Raw genomic sequence first — 18414 nt, 5'->3', positions numbered from 1 at the left:
TGCCTGGCACGTCAGCGCCGAAGCCCCCGCTCAACCCTCTCCTGTTTACGCGCGCCGCTGCCGCACAGCGGCGTTGTGTTCTGACACTATCTAGGGTGCCTCGATGCCCAGCGCCGCCGTCCAGGGTGGAGACAACCCCGCTGGCGCCGCCATATTGAGTCACACGAGCTGAGATTCAGCTACGCTTGCGTTCATAAATAGTGTTACTCGCGGCGCACTTCCAAGTGCTTTGCCTTGATGAGGATTTTTTTATCGGTATCGCATGTGCACATCTTTATAACCAACAGCCGTTAACTCGTCGAAGCTCCAAGACGTAAATGTATGGCGCCGGGAACATGCCCCAAGTTGCCTAATTCAATTTACAATTAACATGCGGTGTGTATGTTTGAAATACGCACTATTTTTTTTGCGCTTCGATGCTTGGTATATAAGGATGGCGACCCCCTGTGTGTGGAAGTTTTTCTTTTTCGCTGTTGTATTTTAGTTTACACGTCACGCCTCCTTTACCGTAGCCAGCCACACGGCGGTTAGTTTCTCTTGCGTTGCGCGTGATCTTCGCGTTCGTTGCAATTATTTGACGATATCTAGGCGCAATTTTGCTTTTTTTGCCCACAAAACTGTGTGCTGACAGGATTAAGCTGGTGTAAAAATAACTGCCATGTGAAAATAAGGTTTAGTTAGTGCTGCAGAGAAACATGTAACGTAACTTGTCTGTGTCAATCTTGCGTAGTACACATAAGAAACCAAACGATGCACAAAATACATTTATTTATAATGTCTAGTACAATCAATCATGAAAGAGATATGTACATCAAAAATTTTATGTACTGCGTGGCGCCTGGAGGTTATGTTGAAAGACGAGATAAAAAAATCGCAAGGTAGGCTCGACACACAATTCGGGATAGTGAGAGTTTTTTTTAATTTATTCATTACATTGGGGGGGGGGGGGGTTCAGGTGAGTCATCAGCCTATTTTTAAGTCCACTGCAGGACGAAGGCCTCTCCCTGCGATCTCCAATTACTTAATTGTCGGAGTCATGAGGGAGGTAGTGGCCGAATACTGCACCAATTCAATTCAATACTGTGGCCAATTCCTGTTCTGGTGAGGGAGTGACTTTGATGAAGCTGAGTGGGCCTGCCTAGTTTGGTTGCACCTGAACTAGTATAGCCCCACTAGCTCTCGGCAATATGTTTTTTTTTTTTGCCAGTGTCAGGCACCACTCCATGCCTGAAAATGTAGTGGAGTAGGATTCGAACTTACGACCTTTAGATTTGAAGTCGGGTGTTCTACCTCTGCTCCACGCCACGTCAAGTGAGTACATCAACCTTATTACACACAATATAAATCGAAAACAAGAATGCAAACGAGAAAACGCAACCGCAGATAATATTAATCAAGATATCCAGCCAGAATACATCAGCTACCATCGAATACGTCGCATCAGCCAAACACATCGATTGTGAGTACAGAACATTTTATAAATAACCATTAGAACACTAATAACTACATTGAAAAAATAAACAACACTGCATACATATCGCGTACAAAAACCGTAAATGAAACTAAGACAGTCAAATACAGATGAGCAATGTTTTTCACTTCGAAAATATAGTCCATGATGATGTAGGGCTGTTGACTTTAACAGACGGCGCCCATCCTGTCGATTTCCCTCGTACTGGTCCTCTTCAAAGTGTTTCTAAGTACAAGCAAAACAACAAAAGTAATTATTCATATGAAAAGTTGCCTTGTAAATACAGAGAACCCATTACAGTGCTTAAAAATAAATTTTCGCAGGAATAATGCTGTATTACCTCGCTTCACACGTTTCGAAGAAATGCACAGGCTACAACAGACACCATGCCAGAAAGCACCGAAACATTTTGGTCCCATGATGCCCCTTAACTCTACTACACCTGGGCATACCGTGCACAGTTATTTAAAGACCGTCACAGTACCCACTACCATGGGGAATGAGCACGAATGACCATCGGCTTACGAGCACCACGCTACAAATATATTCGTCTAAAAAATCAGCTATATAACGTAACAACCTGAGATCCGCAAGATATCTGCTGAGAATAGAGAAAATCACAATGCTTCGCTTGCCACGTACACAACAGCCGCTCTCCCCAGAAGAAGCAATGCGTTCTTTAGTCCCAAATAACCAGTAGCGAAAAAAGAAACTGAGGAAAAAAAAAGAAACAAGAGACACACGATGTGTGCTTCCCGTGAAAAAGTAAAATAGGTGGTTTACATGGCGATTTGTAGCTAATGTAAGGCTATTTCGCGGCGAAGCATTTTCGTCAGTTCTTAAAATAAGGGTACTACTCGCATAGACTGCGCTGATCAAAACGGCAAAAGCCTATGCGACGCGCGGTCGCAAACCATAGGCTACTCAGCATCGGTGCAGTGCTTAGTTCGTTAGTTCGTGAGCGAACGTAGGTACGTGAGCGAGGATCAGAGAATACTTTCTTATTTATGAAAAACACGATGCGATAGTCTAAACTTTCTTGACACTTACCTCGCAAATGTAGGAGCTATCCGTTGCCTTCCAGCGATACCGCTTTACTTGGGCTTCCCATCTCTTCCTTCGCTCTGGGTCCCGGGGGAAGCGTAAACAACGAAGCCCTTTACGCGTCGATCCGGTGCACTTGGGAACACAACAGCCCGTCATGTCCACTCGATGCACTTGACAAGCTTGTCATTCATGCGGCTGAACACTGTCCAGCAAGTAGAAGCGTCAGCGAAGCATCCGCGCGCACTGTGTCTCGAACTAAGCACCGGCACCAAGCACTCGCAACCGCTCGCTGTGACTCAAGATGGCGTCGCAGCGAGAAAGCGGCGGCGCGGGTGCGGTCAAAGGATGGCACCACCCTGAACGGCGGCACTGGCATCGAGGCACCCTAACACTATCGTGCGCCCCACCGGCACCGCTAGTGCCCGCGCAGTCTCGGTGGTAGCCCATTCGGAGTCAGGATTAACGTTATAGGTCTTAGTTTTTCTCGGCACCCGACGTGCTACTATTTATCGTGTGTCTTGCCGCTTCATTTCTCGGCCTAATAACCGCAGTTGAAGCCCAGCCACACGGTATTGCTGCGTGCCCTTTTGCATGTCAAGCCATCGCAAGAAGCTCCCTGGCTTTTCTGTCTTGTATATCTCGCGTAGTTAGTGAAAAAATTGCGTGTGAGAACTGTGTGGCTTTAGTTAAGAAGGCAAAGAGAAACTCTGCTTTGGATGGGTTGATTTCCCATTAAGATAGGGGTGGCATCTACTACCCGACAGTAGAACTCATTAGTTCTTTGCGGTCTGAAGAAATATGTGGAATGCTATCAAACCGAAAATCTCTCCTGAAACCTATGGAGCAGTGTCTGTAGCGTAGCGTGAGTGTAATCTCAGTCTTGCCTGTGTTGAAATGTGAAAGCTGCAACGATGACCACGGGAGTCTTTTGTACAGCTCATATGAAAAAAATTCATGAAGCCGATATCTGTATCTAATAACGTCGATATTGAAACTGCATATAATAACTGTAGACTTTAATGTTGTTTGTTTGTTTAGTGAAGTGATTTTACCGGACTGCAGGCATGAAAAAATGTGATACAGTGTTATGAATTGGGGAACCTTTCTTCCCTATTCCTTGCTTTCAATAATTGTTGGCTTCCTTCATATTGACGCAATGATGTGGGGCTCACGCCCAGCGGGACGGCGCGCGCAAAGGTCGGCGCCATGAAAGACGACGAAGCGCGTAGGCTGCACGTTCTTCTTCTGGCCCGCCATTAAAGAGAAGCATCTATTTTTCAAGACTCCGTCTTCGATCTACGTTACATTTTTCTGGTGGAGGTGCTGGGTACATGCTACCACTCCCAGATCGAACACCGCCTACAAGCCCAGTACGAAGTCTGGTCGAGCTGACTCCTGTTCACGTACGGACAAGCCGTCGACTTCAAGGACTGCCACCGGAGCACGAGCCTCTACCCAACCGAGTCAGAACGATGAGTACATCAGTTCCGTCTTCCTCAACTGCACCGACCGAGGTCGTGCTTAATCAGCCGCTAATCCCCAAATCCTTCCATGGGGACACCTTCGAGGATGTTGAGGACTGGCTCGATCACTTTGAGCGTGTCGCAGGATTCAACGGCTGGACTCCGGAGCGCAAGCTACGCAACGCCTACTTTGCCCTCGAGTGTGAGGGCTGGACGTGATCGCTGCGGCGTGAAGGCTGAGGCGATAATAACAGGGTAACGAAACTATTTATTAGAGCATAGTGGCACGCGCCAAAAACCGTGACCGTCCATGGCGGCGGTCGTAGCGAACGAGAGTGTCCCCTCCCTCGCTCGGGCTTGGTGTTGAGTCGGCGTAATAGCGCTGTGGGTGGCGCTATAGTGATGAGATAGGCGGCACATGCGGGCGCTCACATCCCACCCCAGTCTGACTGACCACGTCTCGTGGTCAATTGCTTCTGCACACTGTCACACGCACGATACCACACCCACACACATGCGCGGAAACGCTGCAACTTCACTCGAGCACAAAGTCGTCGAGGTGGCTCGGTAGACATCGAGTGCGTTGGGGCCGTTGAGGCTGTTGCTGCTCTGTAGAGGCGACAACATTTGCTGCTGAGGCAGGCGTGGTCTCTGCATTGAGGACGGGCTGTTGCTCGATCACTGGAGAAACTGGTGGTACATAAGGCTTAAGCTGGGACACGTGCACCGTTCGTGGTTGATTAACCAAACGAGATGTCAAGGATGACACTTGTAAAGCCCTAAATGTGGATGGTGTAAGCTGCTCGATGAGGCGGTAAACACCATTGAAGCGAGGTGCCATTTTCTCATTGGCAACCGGAGCCTGTCGTCTCACCCAGACCATATCACCGACGGTAAAGGTGTGAGAACGGTGGCTGCGGTCGTAGCGCTCTTTGCGTGCACCTTGGGCTGCTTCCGAATTGGCGGCTGCTTCGGAGAGCTGCATTGTTGTGTCGCGGATGCGCTCGGCAAGGGCGGATTGCTGGTTGATCAAGGCTGGTTGTACATGATTTCCGAGGGAGCGGCCGTTGACGCAATAGGCGTCTGTTTTCTGCGTCGTTGTCGTCGTGGTCGTTTTCTTTGTGGCTCCTACCGGCGTCGCCGGAGTGTTGGGTGACAACACCCTGATGTCAACGTCACCACTTCGAAAAATGACCTTGGGTTCCGCGGTGTCCGTCGTCTCAGTCACATAAGTAGAGCCGTAGCCCATGGCGAAGAGCGTGATCAGTGCGCTGACCAGTATCAAGAAGATGATGGTGGCACACGCCACAGTTGCGAACGTGGCGAAGCTCCCTTTTTGAGCATAATCGTCTCTGTGCTGGACTTCGTCAACCCGTACGCCGTCTGGCCATATGCCAGGGTGCCGTATTACGTGGGGGTGTAGGCCAAGTTTCCGTAGGCTGTTTGGTGAGCCACCGGGTCGTAGTAAGCCATGCTCACTGAGTGAACCTTGGCAGAGCAACTTCTTGACCTGAGTTTGCAGGAACTGCCTGTCTTCTGCAGCGTACTGGTAGGGGCTTCGACTGTATGGCAATGTTTCATGTAGTAGGTCAATGCGGTGCTGCATGCCAGTGAAATGGCCAAGATCATCATCGTGGCGAGCAAAAACAGCGTCGTGTTCAGCCAATCTTCGTTTTAAAACTGACCGCTGGCTGAGAGTGAGCTGGCTGCCAATTTGGGCTGGTGCAATATCGGAATAAATGCGTATGGGCACCGTGTCAGAAGGGAGGGCATCTGATGTGATAGACGTACTCGAGGGCCATGTCTGGACTGCTAAGGCTTGCCATGGTGGCTGTTCTGACGAAGGCAAGGTATCTCGTTGCAGGCAGTCTTTGAAATTGGGTCTGGCTTGTGGAAAGAGGCTTGACCGAGCTGAGATTACAGCGTTTGCCATTCTTGGGACCAGTTTTTGGCTAGCGGTAATGGTGACGTTCGTGGCTCGATGCTGCAGCTGGGTTGGTTCTGGCGGCTCGAAGATGAGACGTGCCTGCGCCGCCGAGAACCAATCCTCACCAAGAATGAGGGGGAGTACATTATCTTCCAAAACAGCAGCTTCAACAACTCCTGTGGCTGGGCCGATGGATATCTTCAAAAATGCAGCACCAACAGGTAGCACTGTGCTTCCTCCTACCACCACGAGTGGAGGCTCGGTCCATGGGATGGTCATGCTTGCAGGCACACGAGCTTTAGAGATTAATGTCACCTTGGACCCAGAGTCAGGAAACGCTTCACACTCACCGACTCCACTGAGAGTTGCGTTGAAGAAGGGGCATTGCTGTTGTGAGCCGTCAAGCGGAACGGGTGCACTGTGTAGTGCTGGGGGCTGCTGTGTCTTGGGCCTGGTTGGAGGCGCTGGTGATGATAAGCGGCTGGTGCGTGTAGGGCACTTGGATGCCAGATGACCCAAGGCATGACATTGGTAGCAGACAGCTTGAGACAGGTCTTGACCGCTACGAAAAGCTGGAGCGCCATACTGTGCCGAAATAGCTGCATAAGTAGCTTCTTGTTGCTCGGTGGGCAGCTCTGAAATGCGCGTTTTTGGTGTGGCTCCTCGGGAGGACTGTGGTGTCGATTGTTATGAGCGAGGCTGCTGGCGCTCTGCGGGCTTAGCGGCACGAAAGGGTTGCGACGGCGGCAAAACAGGACCGGCAAATGGTGACGGGCTTGCTTTGGCGTGTAGATGTTGCGCACTCTTGTCCAGGCTGGTGCAAGTAGAAATAAACTCAGCTACCGTGGGCGGCCGGTTGGCTGCTATGGCGGCGAGGATGTGTTGTTCCCGTAAACCATGCAGCAGGTAGTAAATCTTTTGGGCCTCAGAGAGGTTAACGGGGCAACGCTCAATGATCTTCAACTTGGCAAAGGCATATTGGTGTAAGCTTTCGGATGGGGCCTGGGTTACCCTCATGACCTGCTCTTGCCACTCAATGAGGGACAATTCTGTACAAAATGTGTCCTTCAGGGCGGCACTCCACGTGGCCCAGGTGCTGTACTGGTTGCCGAACGCGAGATGCCAGTCTCGCGCCGTGCCTTTCAGCTTGCTAGCTGCGATCAGGCGTGTGGTGGCGTCGTCCCAAGAGGCGAGCTGCTGTACTCGTCGTACGTCGTCAAGCCATGTATTGACACTGTGGCTTTGCAAACCAGCGAATTGCGGGATGGACGCTGACAGGTCTGGCAGTGTCGTCACCGTTGTTGCAGGGCGAGGTAGCTGCTGGAACAGCATGGCGAGGCTCTGTAGAGCGGCTGGGTCCAGCGTCAAAGGCGCCGCAGCGGTCGAGGCGGATTCATTCGTTTCAACCGGGGGGGTAGCTTCACGCTGCTGCTGAATGTCGGCTTGCAAACGCTGAAAGAGCTCCTCTTTCGAACCTGTGTTATCCAGCTGTCGACGGGCCAATTCTTCGCGTATAAGGTCGACGCCGAGGCGCGACATGCTCACCGGGTCGAGATTCTGCCCCACAATTCCGGGCATGATGCACTGCGAAACGAGGCTGGGCGCACGGGAGACTAGGCGAGTGATCGCTAAGCCTAGTTGTCGACTAGGGCTAGTCAATTAACATTCACGGCGCTCTTCATATGACGGCCGTGCTTTACACAGACGAGCGGTAAAATGGCAGGAGTATCTTCAGGCGTGAGTCTTCGGCGGCGTGAGTGCGTAAGTACAATGACGAATGCAGTTGAGAAGGCGTACTGACCGGTGTTCGACGCTGGCGTTGTTACTGGCGTTCGACGCTGGCGTTCGAAAGGCGTTCTTGCGCTGCCGTGGCTGAATGGCTTGGCTGAGGTTCGGGGTCGACTGCGCCAGATGTGAGGGCTGGGCGTGATGGCTGAGGCGTGAAGGCTGAGGCGATAATAACAGGGTAACGAAACTATTTATTAGAGCATAGTGGCACGCGCCAAAAACCGTGACCGTCCGTGGCGGCGGTCGTAGCGAACGAGAGTGTCCCCTCCTTCGCTTGGGCTTGGTGTTAAGTCGGCGTAATAGCGCTGTGGGTGGCGCTAGTGATGAGATAGGCGGTACATGCGGGCGCTCACACGAGGACTACGCGCGGACATGGTTTGAGAACCGTGAGGCGGCCCTATCATCATGGGACGAATTCCGACGGCAGCTAATCAGCACATATGCCAGCCTCGATCGCAAGGAGCGAGCTGAATCTGCAATTCAGGCGAGAGTACAGCGGCCGAACGAAAGCGTCGCAATGTTTGTCGAGGATATGTGCCGACTTTTCCGACGCGCGGATCCGTCCATGCCGGAAGAAAAGAAGCTCAGGAACTTAATGCGTGGTGTCAAGCAAGAGCTATTCGGAGGCCTGATACGCAACCCACCAAGGACCGTTGCAGAGTTTCTCGCGGAAGCCATATCAATGGAAAAGGCACTGCAGCAGCGAACAAGGCAGTACAACCGCGACGTGTCGACCCTATCACGTGACCATCTCACTATACCTGTTGACAATACCGACGCCTTGCGGGAGCTCATTAGGCTTGTTGTTCGAGAAGAGCTCCAGAAGCTTCAGGTGGCTCCGGCATCGGTACCGCGACTTGCTCTGGCTGAGGTCATCCGAGAGGAAATCAGGCAGGCAGTCCAAGTCCCAAAGCGAAGCGAGACACCACAGCCCGAGACACGGCAGCCACAGCCTCGCATGTCGTATGCGGAAGTTGCGCGAAGTTCGTTGTCGCCGACTTTTCACGGTGTGAGCGACGTGCCGGACTTCCATGGTGTGCGCACCGTGGAACAAGCAACTGGTGACTTCAGGCCTCGCCGCACGCCATGCATTCATGGCTGAAGCGCGACCACCCCGCAAGAGCGACGTATGGCGCACTGCAGACCGGAGGCCCTTGTTTTTCATTGCGGTGAAGCCGACCACCTCTACAGGGCATGTCCTTACCGCCGAGCTGGGCTCCGTGGATTTTCACTGAATGCGCCGTGCCCACGAAACATCCCCCTGCTTCTTGAGCGCCACATTTGCATAGCCAGAGGACTTCTTGAGGTGCAAAACAAATGTTCAGTCGTTTTGCTAACAAACTTTAGCAACGAGTATCGGCATGTACCGCGAGGAACGACAATCGCATTTCTTCAAGAAATCATTCATGTTACTGACATTGGCACATTGGAAATCGCATTGTCTCAGCAATCTGAGTTACCTAGCCTAAAAGAACGGATTCACGTTAACGCTACTCTGCCAGACCATCAGAAAGACCGACTACTGATTCTCGTGAACGAGTTTGCCGACTGATTTTCAACGTCGTCCAAAGTACGGCGTACGTCCATCACAAAGCACCGCATTATTACGGATGAATCCGCACGTCCTGTTCGCCAGCATCCTTACAGAGTGTCTCCAGTGGAAAGGGAAGCGATCAAGCAGCAGGTGAAAGAGATGCTCCAAGACGACGTGATCCAGCCGTCCACAAGCCCGTGGGCCTCCCCTGTAGTGTTAGTCAGAAAGAAAGACAACACGTTACGCTTCTGTGTAGATTACAGAAAGTTGAACCGTGTCACCAAGCGTGATGTTTATCCACTGCCACGCATCGACGACGCATTGGATCGTCTACAACATGCCAAGTTCTTTTCTTCGTTGGATCTTAAATCCGGATATTGGCAAATCGAAGTTGATGAACAGGATCGTGAAAAAACAGCGTTTGTGACACATGACGGCCTTTATGAGTTCAAAGTTCTCCCCTTCAGTCTCTGTTCCGCACCTGCCACCTTTCAGCGCATGATGGATACCGTGCTTGCTGAACTCAAATGGAATGGCAAACCTGCCTCGTATACTTGGATGACGTCGTCGTGTTCTCGAGCACGTTCGACGAGCACCTCGCACGACTCGAGAGCGTCCTCGCTGCGATCCGTACTGCCGACCTCACCATCAAGCCTGAAAAATGCTACTTTGGGTTCCAAGAGCTCAAATTTCTTGGCCATGTCGTTGGTCCTAAAGGCATCCGACCAGACCCGACAAGTTAGCTGCCGTCGCCGAGTTTTCACCACCCACAGACAAGAAGGCTGTCCAACGCTTCCTTGGTTTGTGCGCCTATTATAGACGCTTTGTCGAGGGATTCTCAAGAATTGCTGAGCCTCTCACACGGCTTACACGCGACGATGTGCCTTTCATTTGGGCGGACGAGCAGCAGCAGTCGTTCAATGAATTGCGCCAGCGTTTGCAAGCAGCCCCAATACTTGCTCATTTCGACGAAGACGCAGACACAGAAATCCATACTGACGCCAGCAATGCGGGTCTCGGCGCAGTTCTTGTGCAGTGGCAAGATGGTGTTGAACGCACCATTGCTTATGCGCGCCGCAGTCTCACCAAGGCTGAGAAAAACTACTCAACCACTGAAAAAGAATGCTTAGCGGTTGTGTGGGCAATTAGTAAATTCCGACCCTACTTGTACGGTAGACCCTTTAAGGCTGTCAGCGATCACCACGCCCTGTGCTGGCTTGCCAACCTGAAGGATCCTTCAGGCAGACTAGCCCGTTGGAGCCTGCGCTTACAAGAGTACGACGTTACCGTTGTCTACCGATCTGGAAGGAAGCACAGTGACGCTGACTGTTTGTCCCGCGCACCGCTCCCTACGACATCGTCGGACCCTGACTATGACTTGCCATTTGTCGGCGTTGTCGACGCCATAAAGATGACTGAGCACCAGTGCGCTGACCCTGAGCTGCTGCCGCTGATCGAGCACCTTCAAGGAGTTGAAGGTGTTTTACCTCGCTCGCTCGTGCGCGGCTTATCATCGTACTGTTTGCGCAACAACGTCCTTTACAGGAAAAACTGCGGAAGCGGTCCAAATACGTACCTCCTTGTCGTGCCGTCGGCGCTGCGCCAAGACATTTTGCAAGCCTGCCATGATGAGTCATGCGTGGGACACCGGGGATTCGCTAAGACATTGGCAAGGATACGACAGAAGTATTACTGGCCCCCGCTTTTTTCTTCTGTTCAACGCTACGTGAAGACCTGCCGCGATTGTCAGCGCCGCAAGAAACCGCCCTTTAAACCGGCTGGCTTTCTCCCCCCTGTGGAGCCTCCTCAAGCACCGTTCCGACAAATAGGAATGGATCTACTTGGGCCATTCCCAGTGACCTCTTCGCGCAACAGATGGATAGTCGTCGCTACCGACTACTTAACCCGGTACGCCGAACTTCCGCAAGCAAACTCGTATGAAGTGGCCAAGTTCTTCGTTCACCACATCATCCTGCGACATGGTGCACCTTCTGCTCTCATCACGGATCGCGGTACAGCATTTACAGCCGAACTTATGCAGGATGTTCTCCAGCTAACACATAGCTCTCACCGCAAGAGCACTGCCTATCACCCTCAAACCAATGGATTAACGGAACGTCTGAACAGAACGCTGGCTGATATGCTCTCCGTGTATGTCGACGTAAAGCACAAAATGTGGGACGAGATTTTACCCTATGTCACCTTCGCGTATAACACTGCTGTACAGGAGACTACACAGTTTACGCTGTTCGAACTTGTATACGGGCGCCACGTCACGTCAACACTTGACGCCATGCTACCTGTGGATGATAATAGCCCGACCAGCGAACACGTGGAAGAGTTCGTACAAAGAGCCGAAGAAGCCCGCCAGCTTGCTCGGCATCGTATCCGGAGCCAACAGCATACCGACACCCTTCGATACAACCAGGGTCGACGCGACGTCCATTACAATACCGGCGACTGCGTGTGGGTCTGGACGCCCATCCGTCGCCGTGGACTCTCGGAAAAGTTGCTCCACCGGTATTTCGGTCCCTACAAGGTTACACGCCGCCTCAGTGACGTAACCTACGAAGTCGTCCCCTGCAGTTCCGACCCCGGTTCGCTACGTCGTCGTCCTCGCGCTGAAGTTGTTCATGTAGTACGTATGAAACCATACCATGCGCGTACGTGAACGCCCAGATGCACCTGAGGAACTCCATTTCTTGTCATGGCTGAAAGAACTTTTTGAAGCGACCGAGACGGTCGCTTTTCGCACGGGGGTTAATTAACACAATGATGTGGGGCTCACGCACAGCGGGTCGGCGCGCGCAAAGGTCGGCGCCATGAAAGACGACGAAGCGTGTAGGCTGCACGTTCTTCTTCTGGCCCGCCATTAAAGAAAGCATCTATTTTTCAAGACTCCGTCTTCGATCTACGTTACAATATGTATGGCGTAACGAACCCCCTCATTTCCCTACCCTTAATTGTTTGTGATAGCAAAGTCATTTCCTGTTTTGCACGTCCATTAACTGTCAAAAATCTTTTGCATTTTTCTTCATAGCTGGGACTGCTGCTAATATGCATAAACAGTTTCATACTTATTCCTGCCATAAAATGTTTACATATTCTTTTTTCTTCTTTGTTCATAATTTCCTTAGCATTATGTGCATGAACCCATATTTGATCTTGCTTTGCATTCATGCTTTTTGTCTTTTTTCATATTGAATCAATTATTACCGTTCTGTGATAATGCGTTATCTGCAACATGCCCTCTTAGCAAAGAATATTTAGCCTGCACTTCTGCTACAGTAAATAAGCAGTTATTTTTATTTTACTTCATTTACTTTCTCGTTTCGTCTTCAAAACTACATAATTTCACTCTGCTGAGCTTTGCAAATCTTGAAGCACAAAATTTTTTCACAGTTCAGCGCTGCAAACCTTCGGAGAGGGACTGGAGCAGTGACAGCAAGCGGTGCGTAGTGTCAGAAGTTAGCGCCACCTCGTGGAAAGCCGGAGAAACAGAGCGGTCCGGGACGAACAATAGGAGCGCGGCCGACGTGCCAGGCATCTCAGAGTAGAGGAGGCGCTGCATGGACCCCCAAAAATCGCTTCGTGGACCCCCATTTGAGAACCACTGAGTCAGAGCACTAAGGCGGTGGCGTGGAGCAGAGGTAGAACACCGGGCTTCTAATCTGAAGGTGGTAACTTCGAATCCTCCTCCTATCCACAACATTCTCAGGCATAGAGGGGCGCCTGCCACCGGAAAAAAAGGGAAAAAAATGCCGAGAGGTAGTGGGGCTATACTAGTCAAGGTGCAACCAAATTAGGTAGGCCCACTAAGCTTCAACAAAGGCACTCCCTCCCCAGAACTGGAATTGGCCTCCCTGGTGCAGTATTCGGCCACTACCTCCCTCATGACTCCTGCAATGAATTAGTGAGGCTAGCTTAGCAGGGCTGCTTGAGAAATTATCAGGCATTGCCGGGGCATTATTGGCCCTAGCGAGGTTAGAAAAACAGGTGAGCCTTTTACAGTGTTGAATAACGGACATGTCCTCTGCTACAGAAGTCTTCCAGATAAGAGAGAATGCGGGGTAGGATCTCTAATCCATAAGAACATTGCGGGCGACATTGATGAATTCTACAGTATTGATAGCAGTCGTCGTAATCAAGCTGAATAGGAAGTATAGAATGAAAGTAGTACAAGCCTGACGATGATGAAGAAATAGAACAGTTTTATGAAGATGTTGAATTAGCGATGATAAATGTCCAAGCTCAGTTGTAGTCATGGGCGACTTCAATGCAAAAGTGGGGGAAAGCAGGCTGGTGAAGAAGCGATTGGCAACTAAAAATTAAATTATGGGGCTTTACGTGCCAAAACAATGATATATATGATTATGAGGCACGCCGTACTGGGGGACGCCGGAAAATTAGGACCACCCGGGGTTCTTTAACGTGCACCTAAATCTAAATACACGGGTGTTTTCGCATCTCGCCCCCATCGAAATGCGGCGGCAGTAGCCGGGATTCGATCCCGCGACCTCGTGCTTAAGTAGTACTTTGCGAATTTTCTGACGCATTTTACTTTGAGAAATTCAATTAGTTCACTATCGCCTATGTGCCACGCGGAGGGCGTTACTGACGGACAACTCCGCCCACGCCGACACCGGATTTTATGTGACACGGGACCCTTAACGCTCTTGTGTTAATACCACTAAATCAAAGTATCTAAATGTACTTTGTCTACGTCCCCTGGTTTTGGCGTGGCTGCTGCTGGGTCAGTATCTGGCCGCTCATATTTCTGGGTAATATATATGTGAAGAATATATATGTGCACCGATGACAAGCTCCAGCAAAATGAGCGCATTGTCAGTCATTTCTCATTCGTTTATTTCAATAGTAGCAGGCTCCCCCTTTCACACTGCCGCAGCTCATGAGTTCCAGTACGCAAAATTTCCAATAATCTCATTGAAACAGTTTCGTTCAAACTTCGACGGGTCTGTCGGACGTGTCACAGATTAAACTGTTCAAGGACCATTATACTGGCTTTGACTCTACTGGTAAACGACCGCTGCTGATGCAACACAGGCAGCCGCAGCAGTTTCGGCCTCCTGCTTCTCCTTCACCTTGTCCTTGAGGCTCCGCAGTCGCATCAGCAGCGTTTCGTACTGCGCGCTCGTGTACTTGTAACCGAGCGGGTCCCATAATTGCCGGCCCGTCTGATGAAGCCGCGCCTTGACAGCGCTCTCGTACTTTCCGTATAACTCGAGGAACGACGCGAGTATGACCTTCCGAAAGGTCGGCGGGCACTGGGCATCCTCCCTGAGAGCCGCGTCGACTTGGTCGCACACGGCCACCCGGATCGTCTCGTGCTGGATGAAGATGTCGTAGTTCGCGGCGTCGCCTACCCTCGCTTCCCGTACGAACTCGTAAAGCGGGCGCTGACCCAACAGCTCCTGTATGGAGAGGAGCGTGCTAGAGAGCGACTGGGCGGGGTCCCAACCTGGTCCGGCGTTCACCGTGCCCAGGGTGCTGAGGCACACCATGCCGGTGGTGCAGCGATGCACGTGAAATCAAACTCGGCCCTCGTCCGTGGTCAGGAACCGTACTCGGGGCGGGTTCACCGGGTAGTCCGGCGGGCACTTGAAGAAAAACTGGAAGGCGCCACCTTCGTACGGGGAACCCGGCGCGCCTTGCATTAGTACGTGGATCCGGGTGATGTCACTTTCCTCGGGCACGATGAATAGCCTCGGCGGTGGCTTCGCGACGAAGTCGAAAATGCCCCTCTTCAGCCTTTCCAGGCAAACCGGGGTCGGCTCCTCTTCAAGGTACTTCAACGGGTCCCACACGTTGAGCTCCTTCGTCTGCAGCATAATGAAGAGGTTTCTGGAAACGGACGAAGAAAACCGGCGATTTTTTCGAAGCGAGGCCAGTCCACGGTGTGCCCGTCCGATGGCGGAGCGCTGATCTTGTTGATGTTGATTCTTGTTGTTATGTCCAAACACTGGCTCATACCCACTATACGGTGGATTGGCCAAGAGGCACGCGGCTTCACGTGTGTTTTTATTAGGATTATAACAAACTAAAGCTTGCATAGCACAACGCGGGATAAAGAAACGATAAATGTTGATTGCTTTCCAACTCTAGCAGCCAGCTGCTTCACTTTGCCTTCTGCATTCACTATCGCGTCGATCTCTTGCGCCTATGGGAGACATGCCAAACGATCCCGAAAAATCTCGCAATGGTGTCGGTAGCGATATGAGTTCATTGTGTTGCGGCACAAATTGGGAAGCTTCGGAAGAAATGCCAGTTGTTTAGATGCAAGTTCCGCGAAAGATTAACGAGACGTGAAAAACAAAAGACGCACGCTAGCATTAGATGCACTGCATTTGAAAATGCACTGGTATTAGACTTACGTTTGTGGTCATATAACCATTCACAGATCAACGAGCAATAGGTATATATACAAAGAAAACATCGCACAAAGCATCACAACAAAAACTTCAAAGAATAAGTCACCTAATCGAAAGTGCCTACCAATCCGACTGACATTTTTTTTATCGTAAATGACCTTTAAGGGCGTAATCATTTGAGCGAAATGCGAACTTGAGGCAATTGTTCTTTGTACATTTCGGTCTTGCATACGAGTTTTCCATAGGCTATACAGGCTTATCTGTAAAAGCATATCGAACGATAACAAGATATCACAAGATATCGGATGCTGTGAGAATTTAGATCAACATATTTTGCATATTTCACGGAAGGACATCCCAGAATAACATGGCTTCTTCACAATCAATAAAACAGTGTTCAGTGGTATCATACGCGTTACAAATTACACACTGCAACTTTGCCTGCTGGAGCATGGCTTCGGAAATAAAATATTTTCGTTTCGTCAATTCCCTGCCGCCTTTGTGACGAGCTAGCCGGGTGACGACAAACGTCGTGTACGAATACGATGTCTTATTCGAGTCGGCTTGGCTTGCGTTATATTTTTTCGATGGTCAGTTAAGTGAGATTAATGATAATTAAGCTTGGCCGCTTGAGGTTCTTTAACGCGCACCTGACTCTAAATGCACGAGCATGTTTGTATTTTGGGAGCAGACCACGGCCTAGGGTGCCTCGATGATCCGGGGGAAGAGGGGCGCATTGAGGCACCCAAGTCATGGCCCCTGCTTGCATGCCTGCTTAAGGTGGGCGGGGGGCGATCAAATCGAGTATACAGTCATAAGTTCCACGATCAATGAGTGCCTTCGATAGTTGCTTTGGCCTTTTGCGGTGCATGGCATTGCGCCGTCTACCAGCTATGCTTCTAGCATTCAGCGCTGGTCAAAAGAATTGAGGGCAGGATGTAAGCGCGAGAACCTTTACACAGATTATTCATGTTTGTTAGCATCCTAAATCGTCATTGCCTAATGCCTTGTAAAGCACAATGCAACGTTTTTTGTAGATGTTTCGTTCCATATTTAGGAGGATGAAACTTTTGAAGTGTTTTGTGCTATCAGGAGAGTTTTGCAAATAAACCTACACATTTATGACTGCGCGACAATTGACAACTTGTTCATTTATTGTAGATAAAGAAAAAGCCGTCAAAATCGTTTCTTTGCGCCAGTTTGTATCATAGTTCCTGGTGCATGACTTCGGATAGTTTAAAATAAGCTGTGGGCAAACTTCACATTGCAGAAGAACAGCCTAGCGCATTCCAATGTAGAATTAAGTGCGATGAGCGAGTATAAGAAAATAATAAACGTTATATTTTGTACGGGCGTTTTGTTTTCCTGGATGGTCCGCGAAATTTCTCAGGATGGATAACACACACAAAAAAAATAGTTGCAGTGGCTTAGCTCGGCTATTCGAGGATATACGTAGCGTTAGCAAAGGTTCAGCTGAAGGTCCGAGTCGCACTGGCGCTTTCGCTGAGTTTCACAGTATATTCAGTCGATCGGCGAGCCTTGACGTCATCGACGGCGTTTTGTTGTTGCTGCAGGGGTGGTCGGGCACGTCGCTCAGCCTCCTGGCGACGCCGCTTTGCTAGACGTTCGTCCCTTTGCTCCAGTGTCTCCGCAGCACGTTTAGCCTTCTTCTGTTCATTCCTCCTACGCTCAACCGCTAATTGCCAGGCAACTACTTCGGGATCCGATGAGTCAAGCTTCTCCGTTCTTCTGCGCTGTTGAGCAGCATTTGCGCTCTCCTTCTCCATGGCTATACCACACTGGCAAACGCCAGTCAGAAGCGCAGCGGCTCCAGCGCAGTGTCAGACGGCGACTGCACAGCGAGCGCGCGCCGGCGCCAGTGCGTCTACCACGGCTACGACGTCACTCCTCTGGAATGCGCAGACCGGCGGCGGTGAGTCGCGCGCGGCGGTGGCGGAGTGCGCGAGAGGTGCCGGCTCCGGTGGCTCCGGTGCGCAAGCCGTGTGACATCACTGATCCTTGCGCATGCGCAGCACGGCTCTTGATGTGCCGCGCGAAACGGGCTTGGCTAGGCCAGTGTAGCTAACGCTAGAAAAGAAAGTTGAGAAAAGGAAAGGAGGGATAGGCGGGGCACTGCAAGATAGTTTACGCGGAAAGTTATCCACGGAAAACAGCCGGACAAAAATTCGTCTGGAAAAAACATATTCACAAGAAAAAAAAAATAATTTCTGGTAAAAATAAAAAAACCAGAAAAAAGCACGCCGACTTTTTGGAACATACGAAAACGCTGGACCATAACTGACCAGAACAAATGAAACAAATACACGACGTAACTGCAAGCGGGTCTAAGCGCTACAAACAGAATACCAACGAAGTCTCTGTCCAATGACGCACTTTTTCATAAAACATGTTTAAAGAAAAAAAGACAGAAATCAAGCAAAAATAGACGCCCAACGTGGGGCTCGAACCCACGACCCTGAGATTAAGAGTCTCATGCTCTACCGACTGAGCTAGCCGGGCGATGGGGCATTCGTTGTGTGAATAACGTCTAATCTCTGGGTGTAAGTTATGTGTGGTTGGTTGCAAGTGCGATCAGACTTGGTCTTCCATTTTCTACCCTACTCCGCGTCCTGAAGATTTCCGAGCACGTGGCTCAGGTCGTTGTCCCTAACAATAATAGGCGAGTTTCAAGAGTCGTACCCCGAGCTAAACGTCGAGAGCGTGGCAACGTGCGAACAGCACCGTTGTGTATCTTTCTTTCTTTCTTTCTTCTTCTTTCTTTCTTTCTTTCTTTT

The 18414-nt window shown here is 50.5% G+C and overlaps 1 protein-coding gene and 1 non-coding gene across 2 annotated transcripts; both read right to left on the bottom strand.

Annotated features, from left to right (window-relative positions):
* Positions 1-14260: 14260 nt before the first annotated feature.
* LOC119444627 (ubiquitin-conjugating enzyme E2 Z) lies at positions 14261-14752 on the bottom strand. Its single transcript, XM_037708998.1, has one exon. It carries the CDS (start codon positions 14750-14752, stop codon positions 14261-14263), a length of 492 nt encoding a protein of 163 aa, XP_037564926.1.
* Positions 14753-18066: 3314 nt separating this feature from the next.
* On the bottom strand, positions 18067-18139 carry Trnak-cuu (transfer RNA lysine (anticodon CUU)). Its single transcript has one exon. It is a non-coding gene; the product is annotated as a tRNA-Lys (tRNA).
* Positions 18140-18414: the final 275 nt, after the last annotated feature.

This window comes from Dermacentor silvarum, chromosome 3, assembly GCF_013339745.2.
Source record: "Dermacentor silvarum isolate Dsil-2018 chromosome 3, BIME_Dsil_1.4, whole genome shotgun sequence".
Classification (NCBI taxonomy): Eukaryota; Metazoa; Arthropoda; class Arachnida; order Ixodida; family Ixodidae; genus Dermacentor; species Dermacentor silvarum.
The sequence above is the reverse complement of the archived record's forward strand: the minus strand, read 5'-3'. Positions and strand labels throughout refer to the sequence as shown.

Excerpts from the sequence above, each read along its gene's own strand:
- LOC119444627 (XM_037708998.1), bottom strand. The coding sequence starts at position 14,752 with ATGGTGTGCCTCAGCACCCTGGGCACGGTGAACGCCGGACCAGGTTGG.